The sequence below is a fragment of the Muntiacus reevesi genome, chromosome 2 (genome assembly GCF_963930625.1).
Source record: "Muntiacus reevesi chromosome 2, mMunRee1.1, whole genome shotgun sequence".
Taxonomy (NCBI): domain Eukaryota; kingdom Metazoa; phylum Chordata; class Mammalia; order Artiodactyla; family Cervidae; genus Muntiacus; species Muntiacus reevesi.
Genome location: NC_089250.1, coordinates 108,641,036 through 108,662,520, shown reverse-complemented (window position 1 = coordinate 108,662,520; position 21,485 = coordinate 108,641,036). Strand labels below are relative to the sequence as shown.

Below are 21,485 nucleotides of genomic sequence, written 5' to 3'. Positions count from 1 at the left end.
TTTGTATCTGGTTCTTAAATATGACCCACAAGAAGCTGTGTTCTGTAAAGACAGATGCAGGTTTGGATCTTAGTTCTGCTGTTGACTGTCAGGAAGGGGGAGTTGTGAACAGAGAATGAAGACCAGAGTTGGACAGGTCAGTTGCAAAGGACAATGAGAGTGGTAACATCTGAGATGGAAGCACCAATTTGTCTTCTTGACTCATTTTAGTTTAGCTTTTTGTTTGTTTGATTTTTAAATTTGAATTAACCTGTTTGGCCTCCATGGCTTCCATGAATGTTCCTTACAGCCAGAGGCAGCCCTGTGCCCTGGATACCATATGCATGGTCCATGCCTTGTAGTTCTGCTGCATATTTTCAGTTTTATTGCATAACTTTGCTCATTTTTGGTTGAATTTTATTTTTTATTTTTGTTTGTATTTTTGTGTTCTGTTTCTGCTATATTTTCTTTTGCATTTTAGCTAAACTAAGACTTGCCCTGCATGGTGCCAGCTCTAGCACGCACAGCAGAGCCCTAGTCGATAAGAAGTTGCAAATCAGTATTCGAAAAGCACGGAGCCTGCAGGAGCGCATGCAGCAGCAGCAACCATCTCAGCCGCCGTCGCAGCCCTCAGCCTGCCTTCCCTCACAGGGGGGAGCCCTCCCTCAGCCGACAAGGTAGTGCCTGGGAACCACTGTAGTTTATGGACGCCAGGGGAGGAAGTGACCGTGGGTGCTCCATAGCCAGCTCTCATTGTCTTGGCGACTCCAGGGGAGAGAAAAGAGTCCTCTGGAAAGATTTCTTCTGTCAGGTCAGATATACAATAAAAGGCTCATCCCACTGCTGGTCCTTCTCTTAACAGTTCCTAGAAAGGTACAGAAAGCATAGCATTGTAAATAGACCACGTGTCCATATTTCCTGTGGGTGAGTTTGTCTCCAGACTTGTGTAATAACATGATTATTAAATTGGCACATATTATGCTTAGACATGGCAGTCTGAGTTGCATTTCACTTTGCAGTAGAAACCATGTGATTTATTTGGGGATTTCAGTGTCTCCTGTCCCTTAAGGAAGCAGAGAAAGCAGTCTTCCTTGCTCTGACTCACCAACTGAGAGGAGACACAAAGATTCCCTTTGTTTTTCTTCCCTTTGGTCAGGAATAAGAAAAAAGTCCCCATGGACATTAGTATAGTTCCCACATTTTAGCCCTTGAAACTGGCTGTTACTTAGAATAGATAGAATTAAGTAAGAATTAATGTTGGCTGTTAATAAGCCTGAGTAGTTTTCAGAATATAAATATTATAAAGGAAGCTAACATTTTTTGAATATTTGCCCAGGCAGTAAGCTAAATACTTTCATGTTTTATTTTACACCTTTAGGAGACAGGGATTACTATTTAGCAATGGTTTATAAATAAGGAAACTCAGGCTCAGAGAGGATTAACTAAGTATGATACCCAGGATTACTCAGCTAGTAAGTGGTAGAAGCATGGAATTTGAAATCCAGGTCTTTTGGACTCCATTATGTTTCCCTTATAAGTAATACATTCTTCACAGTGTTACAAGGGTGATAGAATTACTATATCCACAAAAGTTTATAGTATATTATCATTGAAATTTAATGCTCCTAGCTAGGATCTTCCATTTTCTTCTTTTCTCCTATTTACTCCACTAGTTGAATGCTGATTTGACAATCTGATCAGAGATATATGTGAATGTAAGCAATTGAGGGAGCTAAACTCTTTTCAGAAAACTTACTTGATATATGTGAGTAATTAAGGTTATATCTAAGTGCTTCTAATGAGATTTTCATATCAGAAATATAAAACAATTAGCAAGAAACCAATTAAATGCATTTAATCCCTACTCCCACTCCCAGATCTCAAGAGAGTCACCATTTGTTACTTTGGGGAAGCATCTCAGTGAATAAACACAATCAAATCCAGATTATAAGAATACACTTGAAATGGTTGATCTTTCTCTTAATGCCGGGAGCCCAAATCGTCCTGCACTCTGTAGATATGGCCTCTGGTCCTCTTGACTGATCTGCCTCTCAGGACCCTGGGCATGAGTGATCTCTAGGCTTTGCCTACCTTCTCTGGTCATCTGCATGTGGGACGAGAAATTTTTGTTTTTGAATTTTTAAGTAGAGGATGATTGGAATGGGACTTTACAGGTAATGAAGAATATTGGCAAGAGCTTTGCTTACTATCACTGTGTACAACTTTGATGAGGATATTTAATAAAGAGAATTGATATTACCCGTTACTTGGGTATGAGCTGACCACACGCCTTCTCTCGTGAACCTCCAATCTGTTGACTCTACTTATGCTTGTCTTTCTATTTCTTTTCACCATTCCCTCTGTGAATAGCTAGAAATGGGAACCAAATGAACAGTTCTTTTTGTAAGTAATCTTGTCAATTAAGACAGCTTATGACTGGCTCTCTTTATTTCTTTCAGTGAACAGCCTATCCCGCTCCAAGTATTGTTAAGCCAGGAGGCCCAACTGGAACCCTACACGAATACGGAGTTTGGGGCCAGTACTTTCATTTACTCACCTGCTTCCTGCCATGAGTCACACTCGCCGTTATTCCCAGACTCATCCGCCCTGTCTGCTCCACAGCACAATTCCCCCCATGGGTCTGCCTCGAACCTTCTTACTCCAGTTGAGGTGGACAGTGTTGACCCCTCTGTGTTTCACAGGCAGGGCTTACCTAGAACACCAGGGAGAACTGAGACGGGCTCTCCTCATGCTTGGGAACCAGAGGATGAGCGGCGAAGCTGCAGGGGTGATGACAGCAGCTGCACCAGGTTCCCCCAACAAGAAGGAAGAGACACTGATCAAGAACAGCTATTCCAAGAAAGGAGGGATCGTGCTGACTCATCCCCGGCGATGCCTTGGTCACAGCCAATTGGAATAACAGCCACCTCTGAGAGAGGAGACACGCACAGTCTAGGCTGTGGTCCCTCAAGTTTAGCAGCTCAGCCTAGCCTTTCTCTGTACAGGGCCTGCCACCCCGTAAAGCCTGCTCCTTCCTCATCTGTGCTTCACTCTTCTAATGCTGTACAGAAAACTAACCAATGCCTCCAAACCCAAAACCTCAAAACCCCATTAACTTCAAATATGGACCGAGGCAGCGAGGAGCCCTCTATGCCAGAGTTTCCTACCACCAAGGGGCTTGTCCGCTCTTTGGCAGAGCAGTTCCAGAGGATGCACAGTGCCTCCACCAGGGATGGCACAGGTGCCCAGGATAGAAGTTTGCCAAATAGTCTAAGGAAGGACTCTCCACCTTCTGACTGTAAGCCTCCTTTCCCACAGGATCAAGGGAAAGGCCACTGGTCTTGGGCAAAACAGCAACCCTCTTTGGATGGTAGGAACAAACTGCCTTCCTGGGAAGAGCCTGCTAATCATCCTTCTCTTGCCATGAACTCTGGGCCGCCTAATGGTGAAGCTTCTAGGGGAGGACATCCCAGGTTGGCAGAGTCAGGTATTTACCATGGGAAACAGTCTCAAGTGAGAGATGCTGGGCCTAAGGAGCTGGGCAGCAGTGTTGATTCAGGGACTTCCTTGCCTTTGGATTCTTGGGTGAATGTCACAAGGCTCTGTGATTCTCAGCTTAAACATGGGGTCCCTGGGCCAGGAATGAAGTCCTCCCCTCATGATTCCCATACCTGTGTAACCTATCCAGAAAGAAACCACATCATTTTGCATCCACATTGGAACCAGGACACAGAGCAGGAGACCTCAGAATTGGAGTCTCTCTACCAAGCCAGTCTTCAGGTTTCTCAATCTGGCTGTTCTGGATGTGGGCAGCAGGAAGTAGCCTGGAACCCGCTGAGCCAAACAGGTAAAAATGCAACCAGGGGCAGGAGGTGTGGGGGACATAGAAAAGCTGAAGGCAGGAGGATAAGATCAGAAGGAGGGATGGTGTTCTATCTAAATAATCTCCTCAGCTTAGGTGGCAGCGGCAGAATTTCTGACTTTATTTATAACAACTTCATGATAAGAGCTAGACATTTTCTTGGCTAGAGTAGAGAATGGGGGCAGAATCATCACTCACAGGCTAGTTCCCTCCTTCTAAAGAAAGAGATCAATGACTGTATGCCCAGGGCTGCTGCAGTATACATGCTAAGGAGTGGTGCTTGGGCCTTTGAGAGTGATTCAGCATGAGGCAGGGGAGGCTGAGTGGGTAAGTCATCCTTCTATGGCTTAGGAACTGAACTGATCCCAAGATCCAGCTTCCAGATCCAACTTGCAACAAGAATGTCCACACTGAGCCAGGTCTCCAATGTAGCATTTCCAGATTGTACTGAACCAGCTATATCAAGACCTTCCCTCATCCATTCTGGAACTACCAGGTTTAGAATTTTCAAGGAGGTATGCCTGTAGGGTACCTGTTCACTGACTCTTTGTGAGATTATATTGTGTGAAGAGTGAAGTCTAATGTTAAATGCATAGTATATACATAATTCTATAAGCTGAAGACATAAAGGATATTTATAATTTAGGATTGATGTACTTAAGAACTCCAAAGCCTGAACTATCATCCTGTCTCCATCATTAACTGTCAGTATAAATTTGGATAAGTCATTTAATATTTAAGCTGTTACCTATAAGAAAATTGGTTCAGTGATTTTCTTTTAAAGATACTTGGCAACTCTTAAAAGGATACGTATGATTCTGTGAAACTGACTCAGAGAAATGTATCTTCAGTTCAAGTAGTATAGATTCTTTGCATGCTGCCAACCAACATTTAACTACAGCCAAACAAGTGTTTATTCAGAATCTTCTGTGTTTCCAGTAGTGTCAGAGTGGGGGTCATCACATAAATATAAGATTTGATATTAAGATATGTTTTTCTTAGGATCTTCACTCTAGACTTTGCAATAACATTTATGATCCTTAGATACATAGGACAGAGCAGTATGGGAAGATTCTAAAGAATAAGGAAAAGTTGGAGTTTGCCTCAGTTAGGTCCTGTCTAACATAACAGAGAAAGAATATACAAATGTGAAGTGTTTTAAGAATAAGAAACATATAAAAAATACAGTGTGACTAAAATTGAACTAACCAATTGAATGTCAAACATTATAGTACAAACAAAACAAAAAGTCCATATGTTACCCCAAACAGTGGGCTTCCCAGGTAGCGCTAGTGGTAAAGAACCGTCCTGCCAAGGCAGGAGATGTAAGAGACACGGGTTCAATCCCTGGGTCAGGAAGATTCCTTGGAGGAGGGCATGGCAACCCACTCCAGTATTCTTGCCTGGAGAATCTCATGAACAGAGGAGCCTGGCAAGATACAGTCTGTAGAGTTGCAAAGAGTTGGACACACTGAAGCGACTTAGCATGCACCCCAAATAGCAACAATTTTTTTTTTTTTTTTACTATAGATACTTTTGAAAATATATAAAGTAAGAAAAATCATTGATAACCCCACTCAGTAATTTCATGAGTTTACTTCTGGTTTTGGGTTGTGTCCCAGCCCTGGTTGATACAGTTTTTTTAAAAATTGAAGTATAGTTGATTTATAGTTGTATTAGGTTTTTCTTTTTTTTTTGTATTAGTTTTAGGTATATAGTATACAGCAAAGTGACTCAGTTCATATATTAATATATATAATGTATGTGTGTGTGTGTGTGTATATATATATATAGTATATATATATATACATGCTTGCTTAGTTGTGTCCGACTCTTTGTGACTTCTTGGACTATAGCCTGCCAGGCTCCTCTGTCCACGGAATTTTGCAGACAAGAATACTGGAGTGAGTTGCCATTTCCTGCTCCAGGGGATCCTCCTGACCCAGGAATGAAACCTGCTTCTCCTACAATGCAGGCTGATTCTTTATTGCTGAGCCATTGTATACATATGTATGTTAATATATATACATATATATGTGTGTGTATTGTTTTTCAGATTTTTTTCTATTATGGATTATTACAAAATATTTACTGTTACCTGTGCTATGCAATAGGTCCTTGTTTATATATTTTCTATATAGTAGTATATATATGTTAATACCAAACTCCCAATTTATCCCTTCCCCTCTTTCCTCTTTGATAACCAAAAGTTTGGTTTCTGTGTCTGTGAGTCAATTTCTGTTTTATAAAAATAAGTTCAAATGAATAAGTTCATTTGCATCATCTTTTTAGATTCCACGTACAAGTGATGTAAATTTGTCTTTCTCTGATTTACTTCACTTAATATAATCTATAGGTCCAGCCATGTTGCTGCTGGTTTTGTTTTTTATGCATATATACTATATATTTATTTGTTTTATTTTGACCAAAAGTAGAATCATTGTAAAATATGTATACAGTTTAGTCCTATGATTTTCTTATATCCATAAACATTTTCCCTTTGGAAAAAACTACTTTTAATGACTATAATATGCTTTACATGAATGTACCATAGTATATTCAACCATTCTACTCTGGTTGAATATTTACTTCCAATTTTTTGGTAGTAAAGAACTATGATGAGTACTTTATACTTAAAGAGTTTGGCCACATTTCTGATAAACTCCTTAGAATAAACTTTTAGAAGGATAATAACTAGCTGAAAGTTATAAACTTTAAAAAAATCTCTTGATACATACTGGCAAACTCAGGAAGATTATACTTCTGAAAGCAGTATGAAAGCATACCTTACCAACCATTAATTTGTACTTGATAGTGAAAGAAAACTAATTTTTAAAATCCATTTGATGAATCAGTCCTGAAAATAACTTGTCAAACCAAAGTAGGCTGTATTTTGGTTCAGTTCAGTTCAGTTCAGTCGCTCAGTCGTGTCCTACTCTTTGCGACCCATGAATTGCAGCACGCCAGGCCTCCCTGTCCATCACCAGCTCCCGGAGTTTACCCAAACTCATGTCGATCGAGTCAGTGATGCCATCCAGCCATCTCATCCTCTGTCGTCCCCTTCTCCTCCTGCCCCCAATCCCTCCCAGCATCAGGGTCTTCTCCAATGAGTCAACTCTTTGCATGAGATGGCCAAAGTATTGGAGTTTCAGCCTCAGCATCAGTCCTTCCAACGAACACCCAGGACTGATCTTCTATAGGATGGATTGGTTGGATCTCCTTGCAGTCCAAGGGACTCAAGAGTCTTCTCCAACACCATAGTTCAAAAGCATCAATTTTTCGGTGCTCAACTTTCTTCACTGTCCAGCTCTCATATCCATACATGACACTGGAAAAACCATAGCCTTGACTAGTTGGACCTTTGTTGGCAAAGTAATGTCTCTGCTTTTTAATATGCTATCTAGATTGGTCATAACTTTCCTTCCAAGGAGTAAACCTCTTTTAATTTCATGGCTGCAATCACCATCTGCAGTGATTTTGGAGCCCAAAAAAATAAAGTCTGCCACTGTTTCCACTGTTTCCCCATCTATTTCCCATGAAGTGACGGGACCAGATGCCATGATCTTAGTTTTCTGAATGTTGAGCTTTAAGTCAACTTTTTCACTCTCCTCTTTCACTTTCATCAAGAGGCTTTTTAGTTCCTCTTCACTTTCTATTTTGGTTAGTCTCTTTTAAATCGAGTCTTTCAGAACTGATGTGACAGAATAAAGAAGAGATCAGTGGAATAAATCGAGAAGTAGATGAAGGAAGGAAATCGAGAGGAAAATGCTGGTTAGGGTCCATATATGATAGAAAATATCTTTAGGGGAGTCTTCTTTTATTGGAAAGCATTTATTAAGCACAATATTACTTTCTTCCTCCAGATTTGTATCTATAGTTGATAAGTAACACTGTAAGTTTAAAGTATACAGTGTGATGGTTGATACATGTATATGTTGCTGAGTGATTACAATAAAGGTAGTGAACAAAACCATCACCATACCTAATAACTGTTGTGTGTGTGTGTGTGTGTGGTGAGAATATTTAATTAAGATCTACTACCTTAACAACTTTCAGGTATATAATAACACAACATAGTTAACTATAGTCACCATGCTATACATTAGGATTCTCAGAACTTATTCATCTTATAATTGGAAATGTGTACCCTTTGAGCAATATCTCTATATTTCCCCCAACCCCTAGCTTTTGGCAACTATCATTGCATTCTGTTTCTATGAGTTTAATTCTTTTAAGACCCCACATATAAGTATGATCATATGTTTTTTGTCTTTCTCTGACTTATTACTTTAAAAAAAAAGCTTTATTGATATATAATTTACATACTGGACAGCTCACCTATTTAAAATTTTCAGTTCAATGGTTTTTTAGTATATTCATAGTCATCCACCCTTCACCACAAATTGGTTTTAAAGTGTTTTTTCAGTACCCTAAAAACGTGTCAGTAAGCCTCTAATCTACTTTCTGTCTATAGATAACCTACCTTGAGCATTTCATATAAATAGAATCATATAGTATATGGTATTTTGTGGCCAAATTGAATTTGACATGACTGTAGTTCCTGAAAGTTATGTGACAACTGCCCTTGACCTACATTCTAAATTTTATAATATGTTGAAGTTGGTCCACATCATACTTAAAATAAAAAATAACTTTTCGTTATGGAAAACTTCAAAATTGTAGTGAGTTAATGTTATGGTATCCTAGCAAATTTGGAAAACTCAGCAGTCGCCCCAGAACTGGAAAAGGTCAGTTTTCATTCCAATCCCAAAGAAAGACAATGCCAGAGAATGTTCAAACTACCGCACAATTGCAGTCATTTCACATGCTAGTAAAGTAATGCTCAAAATTTTCCAAGCCAGGCTTCAACAGTACATAAACCGAGAACTTCCAGATGTTCAAACTGGATTTAGAAAAGGCAGAGGAACCAGAGATCAAATTGCCAACATCTGTTGGATCCTAGGAAAAAACAAGAGAATTCCAGAAAAACATCTACTTCTTCTTCATTGACTACGCTAAAGCCTTTGACTGTGTGGATCACATCAAACTGTGGAAGATTCTTCAAGAAATGGGAATACCAGACCACCTTACCTGCCTCCTGAGAAACCTGTATGCATGTTAAGAAGCAACAGTTAGAACTGGACATGGAACAACAGACTGGTTCCAAATAGGAAAAGGAGCACATCAAGGCTGTATACTGTCACCCTGCTTATTTAACTTACATGCAGATTATATCATGCGAAATGCCAGGCTGGATGAAACACAAGCTGGAATCAAGATTGCCAGGAGAAATATCAATAACTTCAGATATGCCGATGACACCACCCTTATGGCATAAAGTGAACTAAAGAGCCTCTTGATGAAAGTGAAAGAGGAGCGTGAAAAAGTTGGCTTAAAACTCGACATTCAAAAAATGAAAATCATGGCTTCTGTCCCATCACTTAATGGCAAATAGATGGGGAAACAACGGAAAGAGTGAGAGACTTTTTTTTTGGAGCTCCAGAATCATTGCAGATGGTGACTGCAGCTGTGAAATTAAAAGATGTTTGCTCCTTGGAAGAAAAGCTGTGGCCAACCTAGACAGCATATTAAAAAGTAGAGACATTACTTTGCCAATAAAGGTCTGTCTAGTCACAGCTATGGTTTTTCCAGTCATCATGTATGGATATAAGAGTTGGAGTATAAAGAAAGCTGAGCACCAAAGAATTTATTCTTTTGAACTGTGGTGTTGGAGAAGACTCTTGAGAGTCCCTTGGATAGCAAGGAGATCAAACCAGTCAATCCTAAAGGAAATCAATCTTGAATATTCATTGGAAGGACTGATGGTGAAGCTGAAGCTCCAATACTTTGGCCACCTGATGCGAAGAGCAGATTTATTAGAAAAGACGCTGATGCTGGGAAAGATTGAAGGCAGGAGGAGAAGGGAATGATAGAGGATGAGATGGTTGGATAACATCACCGACTCAGTGGACATGAGTTTCAGCAAGCCCTGGGAGATTGTGAAGGACAGGAAAGCCTGGCATGCCGCAGTCCATGGGGTTGCAAAGAGTTGGACATAACTGAGCGACTGAACAACAACAATGAAGTATTATGATCACCCCCTTTGTACTTATCACTAACTTCCATGTTGATTATCTTGACCAATTATCACCATGTGACTGATTTTGATTTAGCAACCCTCTTTCCCCTTTCCCTTCCCCACTGGATTTTTTTTTTTTTCTCTTCTTCTTTTTTTGTCTGTGCTGTGTCTTTGTTGCTGCAGGGGCTTTTCTTTAGTTGCAGTGCCCAGGTTTCTCAGTGCGGTAACTTTTCTTGTTACAGCATATGAGCTATAGGGTGGGCAGGGTTCAGTCGTTGCGGGTCCCAGGCTCCAGGGCACAGGCTGAATTGTTGTGGTGCACGGGCCTAGTTGCTCTGCAGTATGTGGGATCTTCCTGGATCAGAGAGTGAATCTGTGTCCCCTGCAGTGGCAGGCGGATTCTTCACGCTGAGCCACCAGGGAAGCGCCCTTTAAAAACCGAACTATGATAATATTATACCTAAAAAATTGACATTAATTTCTTAATATAATATAGTAGAAATTATATAATATAGTAACTAGCCAGTATTCATTTTTTCCAGTTGTATAGTCTATAGTATAGTATTACTATACTACAGTACATAATAACTAGCCAGTATTCTTTTTGTTTCTAGTTGCCCCACAGATGTCTTTTTACAGTTGTTCAGTCTCTAAGCTGTGTCTGACTCTTTGCAAACAGTGCACTGCAGCATACCAGGCTTCGCTGTCCTTCACTATCTCCCAGAGTTTACTCAAACCCATGTTCATTAAGTCGGTGATGCCATCCAACCATCTCATCCTCTGTCGTCCCCTTCTCCTGCCTTCAATCTTTCCCAGCATCAGCGTCTTTTCTAATAAATCTGCTCTTCACATCAGGTGGCCGAAGTATTGGAACTTCAGCTTCAGCATCAGTCCTTCCAATAAACATTCAGGACTGATTTCCTTTAGGATTGACTGGTTTAATCTCCTTACTATCCAAAGGACTCTCAAGAGTGTTTTCTAGCACCACAATTTGAAAGCATCAATTCTTTGGTGCTCAGCCTTCTTTATGGTCCAACTCTCACATCTATGTATGACTACTAGAAAAGCCATAGCTTTGACCAGACAGACCTTTGTCAGCAAAGTGATGTCTCTGCTTTTTAATACAGTCTCTAGGTTTGTCATAGTTTTCCTTCCAAGGAGCAAACATCTTTTAATTTTGTGGCTGCAGTCACTGTCTGCAGTGGTTTTGGAGCCCAAGAAAAAAAAATCTGTCACTGTTTCCACTTTTTCCCCATCTGTTTGCCATTAAGTGATGGGACCAGATGCCGTGATCTTAGTTTTCTGAATGCTGAGTGTTAAGCCAGCTTTCCCACTCTCCTCTTTCACCCTCATCAAGAAGCCCCCAGTTCCTCTTCACTTTCTGCCATAAGGGTGGTGTCATCTGCGTATCTGAGGTTGTGGATATTTCTCCCGGCAATCTTGATTCCAGCCTGTGATTCATCCAGCCCAGCATTTCTCATGAGGTACTCTGCGTGTAAGTTATAATAAGCAGGGTGGCAATACACAGCCTTGATGTACCCCTTTCCCAATTTTTCAACCAGTCAGTTGAAACCCTGTCAGGTTCTAACTGTTGCTTCTTGACCCATACACAGGTTTCTCTGGAGACAAGTAACATGTTCTGGTATTTACATCTCTTTAAAAATTTTCCACAGTCTGTTGTGATCTACACAGTTAAAAGGCTTTAGTGTAGTCAATGAAGCAGATATTTTTTTTAAATTCCCTTGCTTTTTCTCTGATCCAACAGATGTTGACAATTTGATCTCTGGTTCCTCTGCCGTTTCTAAATCCAGCTTGTACATCTGGAAGTTCTTGGTTCACAAGCTACTGAAGCCTAGCTTGTGAGTGTTATCTTGAGTGTTATCTTGCTAGCATGTGAAATGAGCATGGTTGGTATGGTAGTTTGAACATTCTTTGGCATTGCCCTCCTTTGGAATTCGGATGAAAACTGACCTTTTCCAGTCCTGTGGCCACTGCTGAGTTTACTAAATTTGCTGACATATTGAGTATTGCACTTTAATAAAATCATCTTTTAGCATTTTAAATAGCTCAACTGGAATTATATCACCTCTTCTAGGTTTGTTCATAGTAATGCTTCCTAAGGCCCACTTGACTTCATACTCCAGAATGTCTGGGTCTAGGTAAGTAACCACACGATCGTGGTTATCAGGGTCATTAAGACTTCTTTTGTATGGTTCTTCTGTGTATTCTTGCCACCTCTTCTTAATCTCTTCTGCTTCTTTTAGATCCTTGCCATTCTGTCCTTTATTTTGCCCATCTTTGCATGAAATGTTCCCTTGGTATCTCCAGTTTTCTGGAGATCTGTAGTCTTTTCCATTCTATTGTTTTCCTCTATTTCTTTGCATTGTTCATTTAAGAAGTCCTTCTTACCTCTCCTTGCTGTTCTCTGGAACTCTGCCTTCAGTTGGGTATATCTTTCCCTTTCTCCCTTGCCTTTCGCTGCTCTTTTCTCAGCTATTTGTAAAGCCTCCTCAGACAACCACTTAGCCTTCTTGAATTTCTTTTTATTTGGAATGATTTTGGTCACTGCCTCCTATACAGTGTTATGAACCTCCATCCATAGTTCTTCAGGCACTCTGTCTGCTAGATCTAATCCCTTGAATCTGTTTATCACCTCTACTTTATAACCATAAGGGATTTGGTTTAGGTCATACCTGAATGACCTAGTGGTTTTCCCTACTTTCTTCAGTTTAAGTCTGAATTTTGCAGTAAGGAGCTCGTGATGTGAGGTACAGTCAACTCCAGGTCTTAATTTTGCTGACTGTATAGAGCTTCTCCATCTATAGCTGCAAAGAATTATAATCAATCTGATTTTGGTATTGACCTTCTGGTGATACCCATGAGTAGAGTCATCTCTTGTATTGTTGGAAGAGAGTGTTTGTTATGACCAATGTTTCTCCTGACAGAACTATGTTAGCCTTTGCCCTGGTTCATTTTGTATTCCACGGCCAAACTTGCCTGTTCTTCCAGGTATCGTTTGACTTCCAACTTTTGCATTCCAATCCCCTGTGATATAAAGGACATCTTTTTGGTATTATTGCTAGAAGGTCTTGTAGGTCTTCACAGAACCGTTCAACTTCACCTTCTTCGGCATTAGTGGTTGGGCGTGGACTTTGATTACTATGATGTTGAATGATACGCCTTGGAATGAACTGAGATCATTCCGTCGTTTTTGAGATTGCACCCAAGAACTGCTTTTTGGTCTCTTTTGTTGACTATAAGGGCTACTCCATTTCTTCCAAGGGATTCTTGCCCACAATAGTAGATACAATGGTCATCTGAATTAAATTTGTCCATCCCTGTCCATTTTAGTTCACTGATTTCTAAGATGTCGATGTTTACCCTTGCTATCTCCTGCTTGACCACATCTGGTTTACCTTGATTCATGGGCCTAATGTTCCAGGTTCTTTTGCAATATTGTTCTTTACAGCATTAGACTTTATAACTTTTCACTACCAGACACATCCACAACTGGGTGTCATTTCCATTTTGGCCCAGCCTCTTTCATTCCTTCTGGAGCTTTCTCTCTGCTCCTTCCCAGTACCTTATTGGACACCTTCTGACCTGGAAGGCTTATCTTCCGGTTTCATAATCTTTTTGCCTTCTCATGCTGTTCATGGGGTTCTAGAGGCAAGAATCAGAGAAGGCAATGGCAACCCAATCCAGTACTCTTGCCTGGAAAATCCCATGGATGGAGGAGCCCCATGGGATTGCACCCCAGGCTGCGGTCCATGGGGTCGCAAGGAGTTGGACACAACCGAGCGACTTCACTTTCATTTTTTCACTTTCATGCATTGGAGAAGGAAATGGCAACCCACTCCAGTGTTCTTGCCTGGAGAATCCCAGGGATGGGGGAGCCTGGTGGGCTGCCGTCTGTGGGGTTGCACAGAGTCTGACACGACTGAAGTGACTTAGCAGCAGCAGCAGCAACAGAGGCAAGAATACTGGAGTGGTTTGCCATTGCCTCCTCCTGTGGACCACGTTTTATCAGAACTCTCTACTATGACCTGTCCATCTTGGTGCTCATCGCTTCATTGTGTTATTAAACAGGCCCCTTCACTATGACAAGGCTGTGATCCATGAAGGGGCACCTTAATTCTGCTTTCTATCAAAGCCAAAAGTGCCCTCAACAGTACCCCTTACCGAGGCCACCTTCACCTCTGTTTAAATGTCTTTAAAGGAATCAGTGTCTATTCTCTTCAGGAAATTTCCAGTGGCTACCTTTGTTCACTAGATGGGAATCACATTTGATTAGAGGAATTCCAAATTCTAGATTCTTAGATTGCCAGGCTCATGGAGAAGTCCCTATTAAGGTCACTTGGTTGAAAAATGAAGCAAAAGTGTCTGCACATAAGCAGATCCAGGTTCTGTCCAACAGCTCTTTATGTATCAGTGAAGCGGAAGGCAAGTAAGGAGTTCAATCTGATGAAGGATTTTATCAGTGCTTGACCATGAATAACATGCAGCCATTCTTAGTCAAAGAGCTCATCTTACCTTATCAGTGTGCTCCCGGGCTTCCCAGGGGGCTCAGTGGTACAGAATCAGCCTGCCAGTGCAAGAGATACAGAAGACAGGGGTTTGATCCCTGGATTGGGAAGATCTCCCAGAGGAGGAAATGACAACCCCCTCCAGTATTCTTGCCTGGAGAATCCCATGGATAGAGGAACCTGGTGGGCTACAGTCCATGGGATCACAAAGAGTCATACACGACTGAGCAACTGAGCAAACTCTAACCATTACAGCTATAATTCTTAAATCTGGATGCCCATCACAGACACCGAAGAAATGACTTTAAAAAAAAAAAAAAAGAGGAATAATTGCATATAAATGGGATCATAACATACATGATGTTTTTATTATAGAAAATTTGTTTCTCTCTCCTTTTCTTAAATCAGTCCCTCCTGTTTACCCCTGCTCCCACCCTTCTCAGACAATAATCTATTGTGCATATATCTGTATTTGTCTGTTCGTGTAATCCTATGTAGACGTATATATATCATGTATTTCTGTTGGGGATTATTTAATAGATTTTTTTCTTTTAACTCAGTAATACTTGAAAATTCCTCTAAGTCATCTAGTTTAATTCATTTCTTTTTCTTTTTTTTTAAGTGGCTGAATAGTATTTGATATTGAGGATACTATAAAGTATTTAGCCATTCTGCTGTAGATAGGCATTACTTTATTTCTAGTTATTAGCCAAACAATGCCACAATAAACTGATATTTTTGCTTCTTATTCTCAAGAGGGTAAGAGGCTAAATATATTTTCAATCTTAATGGTTATCTCTAGATTGCTTTTTAGGAAGACTATAACATTTCATATTTCCTCTAACAATGTTTAAGGCTATTCTCCCACATTCTTTATGGAAATCTCTTAAAAATAAATATTCCCCGGCTCTAACCAGAAAGATTCTGATTTAGTATGTCCGTGGAGAGATACACAAAGCTGTATTTTTAAAAAGTTCTAGATGAATCAGAGGTAATATTGGAACCACTGCATTTAAGCCCAAGAATATATTAAAAATAACCGGCCTTCTAGCTTATTATTAGCAATATCATGCTTTAGCTAGGTACACATATTAGAATCAAAATATCAGATCAAGATGTGAATTGGCAATAGACATATATATATCAAATGTAGGTCAAGGGTGTGTGCACTTTCAGAAGGCTTAATTAGTTGTATTGGGGCAAGCCCCTTGGGAGTCACATATCCAGTTTGGAGCAGCTCATCTCTTTACAATCTCAGAAGATTTTTAGGAAGAGATAAACATTGAGAATTTGTTTAGAATGTAAGTGATTAGAGAGATGCTAATGAGGAGATAAAAGGCCACACTTACACATATAAAATGTTGAAGAGCTCCTGCTCATAGTATATAATTGGAAGTGAAAATCCAAAGACTTGAGTTTTAATCCTGGTTAAACTACTTACTACTTGTCAGACTCTGAAACTTATTTTCCTATTTTGTAAAATGAGATGGTTTAATATATGATTACTATAATTTCCTAACTAGACTGGAGACAACATTTCCCTTGTCATCGCAGATGCTCTAGAGAATTACTGTCAGGCAGTTTCCTCTATATCTATTATAAGTCTTGGACCCAAATCTGACAGCAGCAAAGCTGATTATATTTACTATTTAGCTATGTGTCCACAGAGCCCCTTCTCTTGGGCTTGTGTTTGAGATCCCTATGGCCTGTGGGAAGCTATTCATATCCTGAAACTCCTGTTTCTACATTCTAGGAATCCATCCTCCATTGAATTCAGAGATGAATATTTGTTATGTAATGAAGCAAAAACTCCAGAGTTTTGTGTTGCAGGCTAAGTGCAGACTGGGAGAAGAGATGGGTTCAACTTGTATTTGTGTTTTCCTCCTCAGGCTCTGCAGATGGTGTAGGGAGGAGGCTGCACTCAGCCCCTCGCCTTGGTCTCTCAAAGACCCCGACAGCAGAAATGGAGCACAGTCTCCATGAAGCCAACACAGTGTCTGCTTCTCAGGTAGCCACCTCAGGTTCTATAGTTGTGGGCATGGGGTGGTGTGTTGGGAAAGAATTATGGAGAGATGTGAGTGGTGGGGTTGGTGATAAGGCAGGGCATAGGAATGTGGGGCTGTTAGAAGAGAACAAGATCTATGATTGGGCTTCTTTTGAGTGAGAGGAGATTGCCACATGGCTGCTGCTGCTAAGTCCCGTCAGTCGTGTCCGACTCCGTGCGACCCCATGGCTACTACCTTTTAAATATAGCTCATTCAGATCTCTACTAGTGAGTCTTACTTACCCTATTCTCTCCCATATCCCTCGGGACAGAGTCTGTGGGAAAACCGCAGGTCTGATGTTACGTGTCTGCCTGTGTGTCTGTGTGTTTGAAGGCCGCACCTTGCCGAGGCCCCAGCAGGGAGTGTGGGGAGGATGATCAATATGGTGCGGAGAACTTTCGGCGCATCTCACGCAGTCTCAGTGGCACCATTGTCTCAGAGAGGGAGGAGGTCCCAGTCTCTTCCCACAGTTTTGTAAGTAGAATCAGGGTCTGTCTATTTAGAGCATCTTCTTTCTCTTGCTAGGTAAAAATATACTGCGGGTGAAGGGGCAGGAGAAATGGAAGGTTGTAATTTGGGGAAAGCCACGTGCACTCAGCAAAAATGAGGACATGTAATCATTATTTTTTTTGGTCACACATTCACTTGGAGCCTAGAAGAATGTTCTTTCCCTGTAGCAGTTCTGGAAGGTGTAATGTAGGCTTCCTCAGGATGAGAAGAGTCCCAGAAGCCTCGAGAAGAGTCTCTGAAGAGCCATGACTGCTGACTGGGTCAGAATCTATTGCACTAATCAAAGGAAAAAGAAGAGATGGGATGAAGTATTGTTTTGCCTGTTCTTCCCCAGCCTAGAAAATGACCGAGTTGGGTGCAGTGGGCTTTCAAGCTGAAATGAAGCATATGCATTGGCAGCAAAAGGAAAATGACTTAAAGTCCTATCTTTGGGGCATTTCATATAGAATTAATGCAGTAATCTATAGATGAAAGGGACAGGGATATCCAAGTCAGCAGAGATCAGCAAACTCAAATAGTTCAGTGGTTGGATTTCTAAAATGTGCCTTTTGAGAATTTCATACACTTGCCTCAGGCAACTCGAGATTTTATTACAGTATAGGTCAGGATACAAAGCACCAGTAGTACATTGAAGCTTGCTCACCATGTCAGTTTGATAAAAAAATTTTAAAAAACAGGTCTTAAATATGTGGTATAAAAATAGAAAAGTACAAAAAGGAAAACTAAGTCTCTTCCACCAGTTCTTCAGATCCAGTTTCTTTCCCAGTGACTACCCACGAGGTAGTCATTTTTTCTAGTTTATTGTCATAAATTTATAAATAGCTCTGAACAGTTGGCCACTCTTTTTGGAAAAGGTGGTCTTTTCTGCCCAGCATTTGTTCTCATATACCTTTAATGGCAAGTTGTTATTTTCCTAGGAGAGTTGGCTTCCTTTTGGCCTGACTTCTGTATCATTCGCTTATTCATTGATTCATTCTTTTAAACAAATGCTTTCTGAGCTTATCTTCTAGGTATTGTGCCGAAAAATGGTGTTGAGTGCGCTAGATACAGCCCATGCTCTCTTGACTTTACAGTCTACTGGAGGAGACATATAAACAATTATAATATAAATATGATAGGATTTAGTGCTATGGAAGCAAAATAGAGGGGACATCTAAACCAGGCTTGAGGAATCAGGGAAGTCTTCCTGGAGAATTAAAATGAATGTAGCAGATAAAGGGGACTGAAGCGGATATTAGCTGAGTTTAAAAAAAAAGCTCTAATGATAATATTTGAGGGAAGAGAAGCAGGAATATATTTGGGGGGAGAGATATGTTCAATTTTGGACATATTAAACTTGAGTGGAGATAGATATCTGGTAGGCTTTTGATTCTGAGATATTTGAAATTGAGATTTGAGAGTCATAGCCACTGAAAAGAGGAAGAGAATTGCAAAAAGAGGGAAAAAAACAGGACATATCTCTGAAGAGAATCAGACTAAGGTTCTTCTTTTGAAGAACCCCAAAAGGAGACTTGGTAAGAGACTATGGAGATGGAAGGGGAGCCAGTGAAGAGCGGCGTCTTTCTTTTGGTGACTGTGTCACCTGCAGAGAGGACTGGCACCTCATCCTTAGGCCATTTGGTAAATGCCGACCACGTGCCATGCTGGGTTAGGTGCTGTGAGCACACACGGATGAAACAACACAAAATATCTTACAATCTCAAAAAAGAAATAAGATACACTGGCATATAGATTATTTTATTTAATATATTATTTATTAAGTTCCTATAATAGTCCTCCAGGAGCTGTTCAAGGTTTATGGGGATACTGGAGTGAAAAGAAATGTATGCTAGTAGGAGATAAAGACATTAAACAAGTAAACCCAGACAATGTGTGATAAAGAATAAAACAAAGCCAGAGGCTAAGGAGTAAAGAGGTAATAGTGGTTATTCTCAGGGCTGTTTTTGATAGAGTAGTCAGGAAAATCAGCTCTAAGAAAGTAACATTTGATGTGAGACCTCAGTGATACGAAGGTGTAAGCCATGGGAAGAGTATTCCCAGTAACAGAAACACAAAGTGTAAAGGCCCTAAGGTGGAATAAGCTTCGTATGTTTGAAGAACGTTAAGAAGGTTGGAGTGTAAAAGGCACAGGAATGGTAGGAGATAAAGTGAGAAAGATCAGCTTTGCCATATCACATAGAACTTGCAGGCCACACTAAAGGAGGCAGTGGGCTGGAGATAGGAAGACTACATTGGAGGCTGCTGCAGTGGTCTAGTTGAATTTAAATATAAAACCTGTAGGTAGAAATGACAGTATATGGCATAGGCAACTAATGGAATTGTGGATTAAAAGTGCAAAATCAAGGGCAGTGTCAATATTTTGAGTCTAGGTGACTTAAGAAAATACAGTACCAGAGGGAGGAGTTGGGAAGAATGTTGGTTCAGTTTTGGACATATTAGTGTCTCATATATTAAAAGACATGTTTCTGGGACTTTGCCACATAAGTGAATGACAAATGAAGAACAAAGTAGGTCATAAGCAACAGTGAGTACAGACTTGACAGGCAGCACCAAAATGGAGACTGGAGGGTAGCAGTAACAGGAGAGATGGAGTGGAGAGTTTCTGACTGTACATTTAGGGAGATATTAGTTCCCAATATTTAGAGTGAGTGTAGAATTTTTCAATCTTTTTGGCTTTCTGAATTTCTCATTTCTTCTCTATTTTAAATTTTTATTAATTTTTTTTTAGAGGCTTCTGTTATTTTTTTTTTTTTTAAACTACATCACACGACTTGTGGGATCTCAGTCCCCTGACTAGGGATTGAACCTTGGCAGTGAAAGCTTGCAGTCCTTACCATTGGATAGCCAGGGAATTTCCCTCTTCTCTATTTTTAAATTTCTATCTCATTCTCTAATTTTAATAGTAGCATTAAGGACTTTGCTAAAGACCTTGATGTTAGGATTGGGAAAGTGAGGGTTATGAGGAAGACATATTAAGAGAGAACTGTACTTTGGTGTCTTAAGTTATAGTGGAGGATGTTTCATAGTAAGGGTGTTTCCTAGAGGGGCTGATGGGAAGAGTGTCGAGTAAATTGGGTCCATCTCTAGGCTAAGGAATGTTTGTACTCTAGTTCCTTCCATATCCCCCTGCTTCCCTCACTGTGTTTACCCAACCATATCCTGCTGTGTGTTAATCCTCATCTCTATGTTTTTTTTTTGTCTTGTCTCATTGTAAGGATTCATCAAGCGTGAGGAAAAAGCCTTTGGAAACCCGGCATCGTTGTTCCAGCTCCTCTTCCCTCCCTGTCATCCATGACCCTCCTGTGTTTCTCCTTGGCCCCCACCTCTACCCACCCCAACCACAGTTCCTGTCCCCAGATGTCTTGATGCCCAGCATGGCAGGGGAGCCCCATAGACCCCCAGGTAACTCTCCCCAAATGGAAGGTAGTACTTTTCCAGGGACGTGGAAGAATCAAATCAGTGCATCTGTTGGGGGGTGGGGAAGGGGAAGGATGGTCCCAAGGTAGAGTTGTAAAGGGAAATGAATTATTGCTTTAAAGATCAAGCATTATTCTTGGTGAATCATGACTGAATCATTTCTTGGGCGACATGGGGTCTAGACCAGAGCTCCCAGAATCTAACTACTCATGAAAATGAACTGCTTCAGTTGTGATAGGATATGATTTTAAGTACCCAGTCTTTAGGATCCCCCAAAACAGGAAATATCATCTCTATCAGCTGTTTTTCTCTCCTTTCATCCCAAGTCTCAGTTGAGGGTTGATCTAGGAGGATGAGTAGTGAATGGCAGACTTGGAAAGATCCTATGCACAGAATACCCTTGCCATGTATAGAGACCCAGACAATCCTGGGGAAGGTGGGCAGCATCCTTCTGGCTTTCTTTGACCCTCCACAGCAAGATTTGTTCCATTTTTCCCCTCGTGGACCAAATCTGCAGTTTAAGGCAGTGATTCTTAATGAGAAAGGGGAGGTGCCCATGGCATCTAGTGGGTAAAAAGGCCAGGGATGCTGCTAAACATCCAGCAATGCACAGAGAAGTTTCCTTGCACACCCTTACCCTACTCCTAAGACAAAGAATTATCAGCCCCAAATATCAGTAATGCCAAAGTTGTTAAACCTGTCTATGGGTATAAATCCCCAGGGGAAGGATCTTCTTAGAACTGAGTAGTACTGTTGATATTTGTGTCCAAATTTTAGGGAGCTTTGGATAAGCAGGCCTTCTGGATAAATAGACTTCTTATTACTCAGTGGAGCTGCCAGGTCACCAGCATCCTTTGAGAGTTACTAGAAGTATCTGATCAGTAAGGCAGCATTTATTGCAACTTGTTCTGCACCAAATACTACAGTAAATACATGGGAGAAAGAAGGCAGTTCTCTGCTCTTAAAGAGCTCAAAGTTTTAGTAATCAGGTATATATATATGTATAGTACAACTATTGATGGAATTTAAAAAATAAAAATGAGAAGTACGGTTTAGAAGTGATGTTT

The 21,485-nt window shown here is 40.6% G+C and overlaps 1 protein-coding gene across 25 annotated transcripts in view; it reads left to right on the top strand.

Annotated features, from left to right (window-relative positions):
- Nucleotides 1-21,485, top strand: part of USP54 (ubiquitin specific peptidase 54) — a 118,163-nt gene that overhangs the window by 94,830 nt on the left and 1,848 nt on the right. For 22 of the 25 annotated variants that reach the window (XM_065922597.1, XM_065922583.1, XM_065922595.1 and 19 more), the window contains 5 exons: nt 461-656; nt 2,439-3,826; nt 16,336-16,454; nt 16,825-16,965; nt 20,217-20,403. In XM_065922597.1, coding sequence (XP_065778669.1) covers nt 461-656; nt 2,439-3,826; nt 16,336-16,454; nt 16,825-16,965; nt 20,217-20,403 — 2,031 coding nt within the window. The remainder of the gene's footprint in view (nt 1-460; nt 657-2,438; nt 3,827-16,335; nt 16,455-16,824; nt 16,966-20,216; nt 20,404-21,485) is intronic. The other 3 variants (XM_065922600.1, XM_065922605.1, XM_065922602.1) reach the window with 2 other exon arrangements.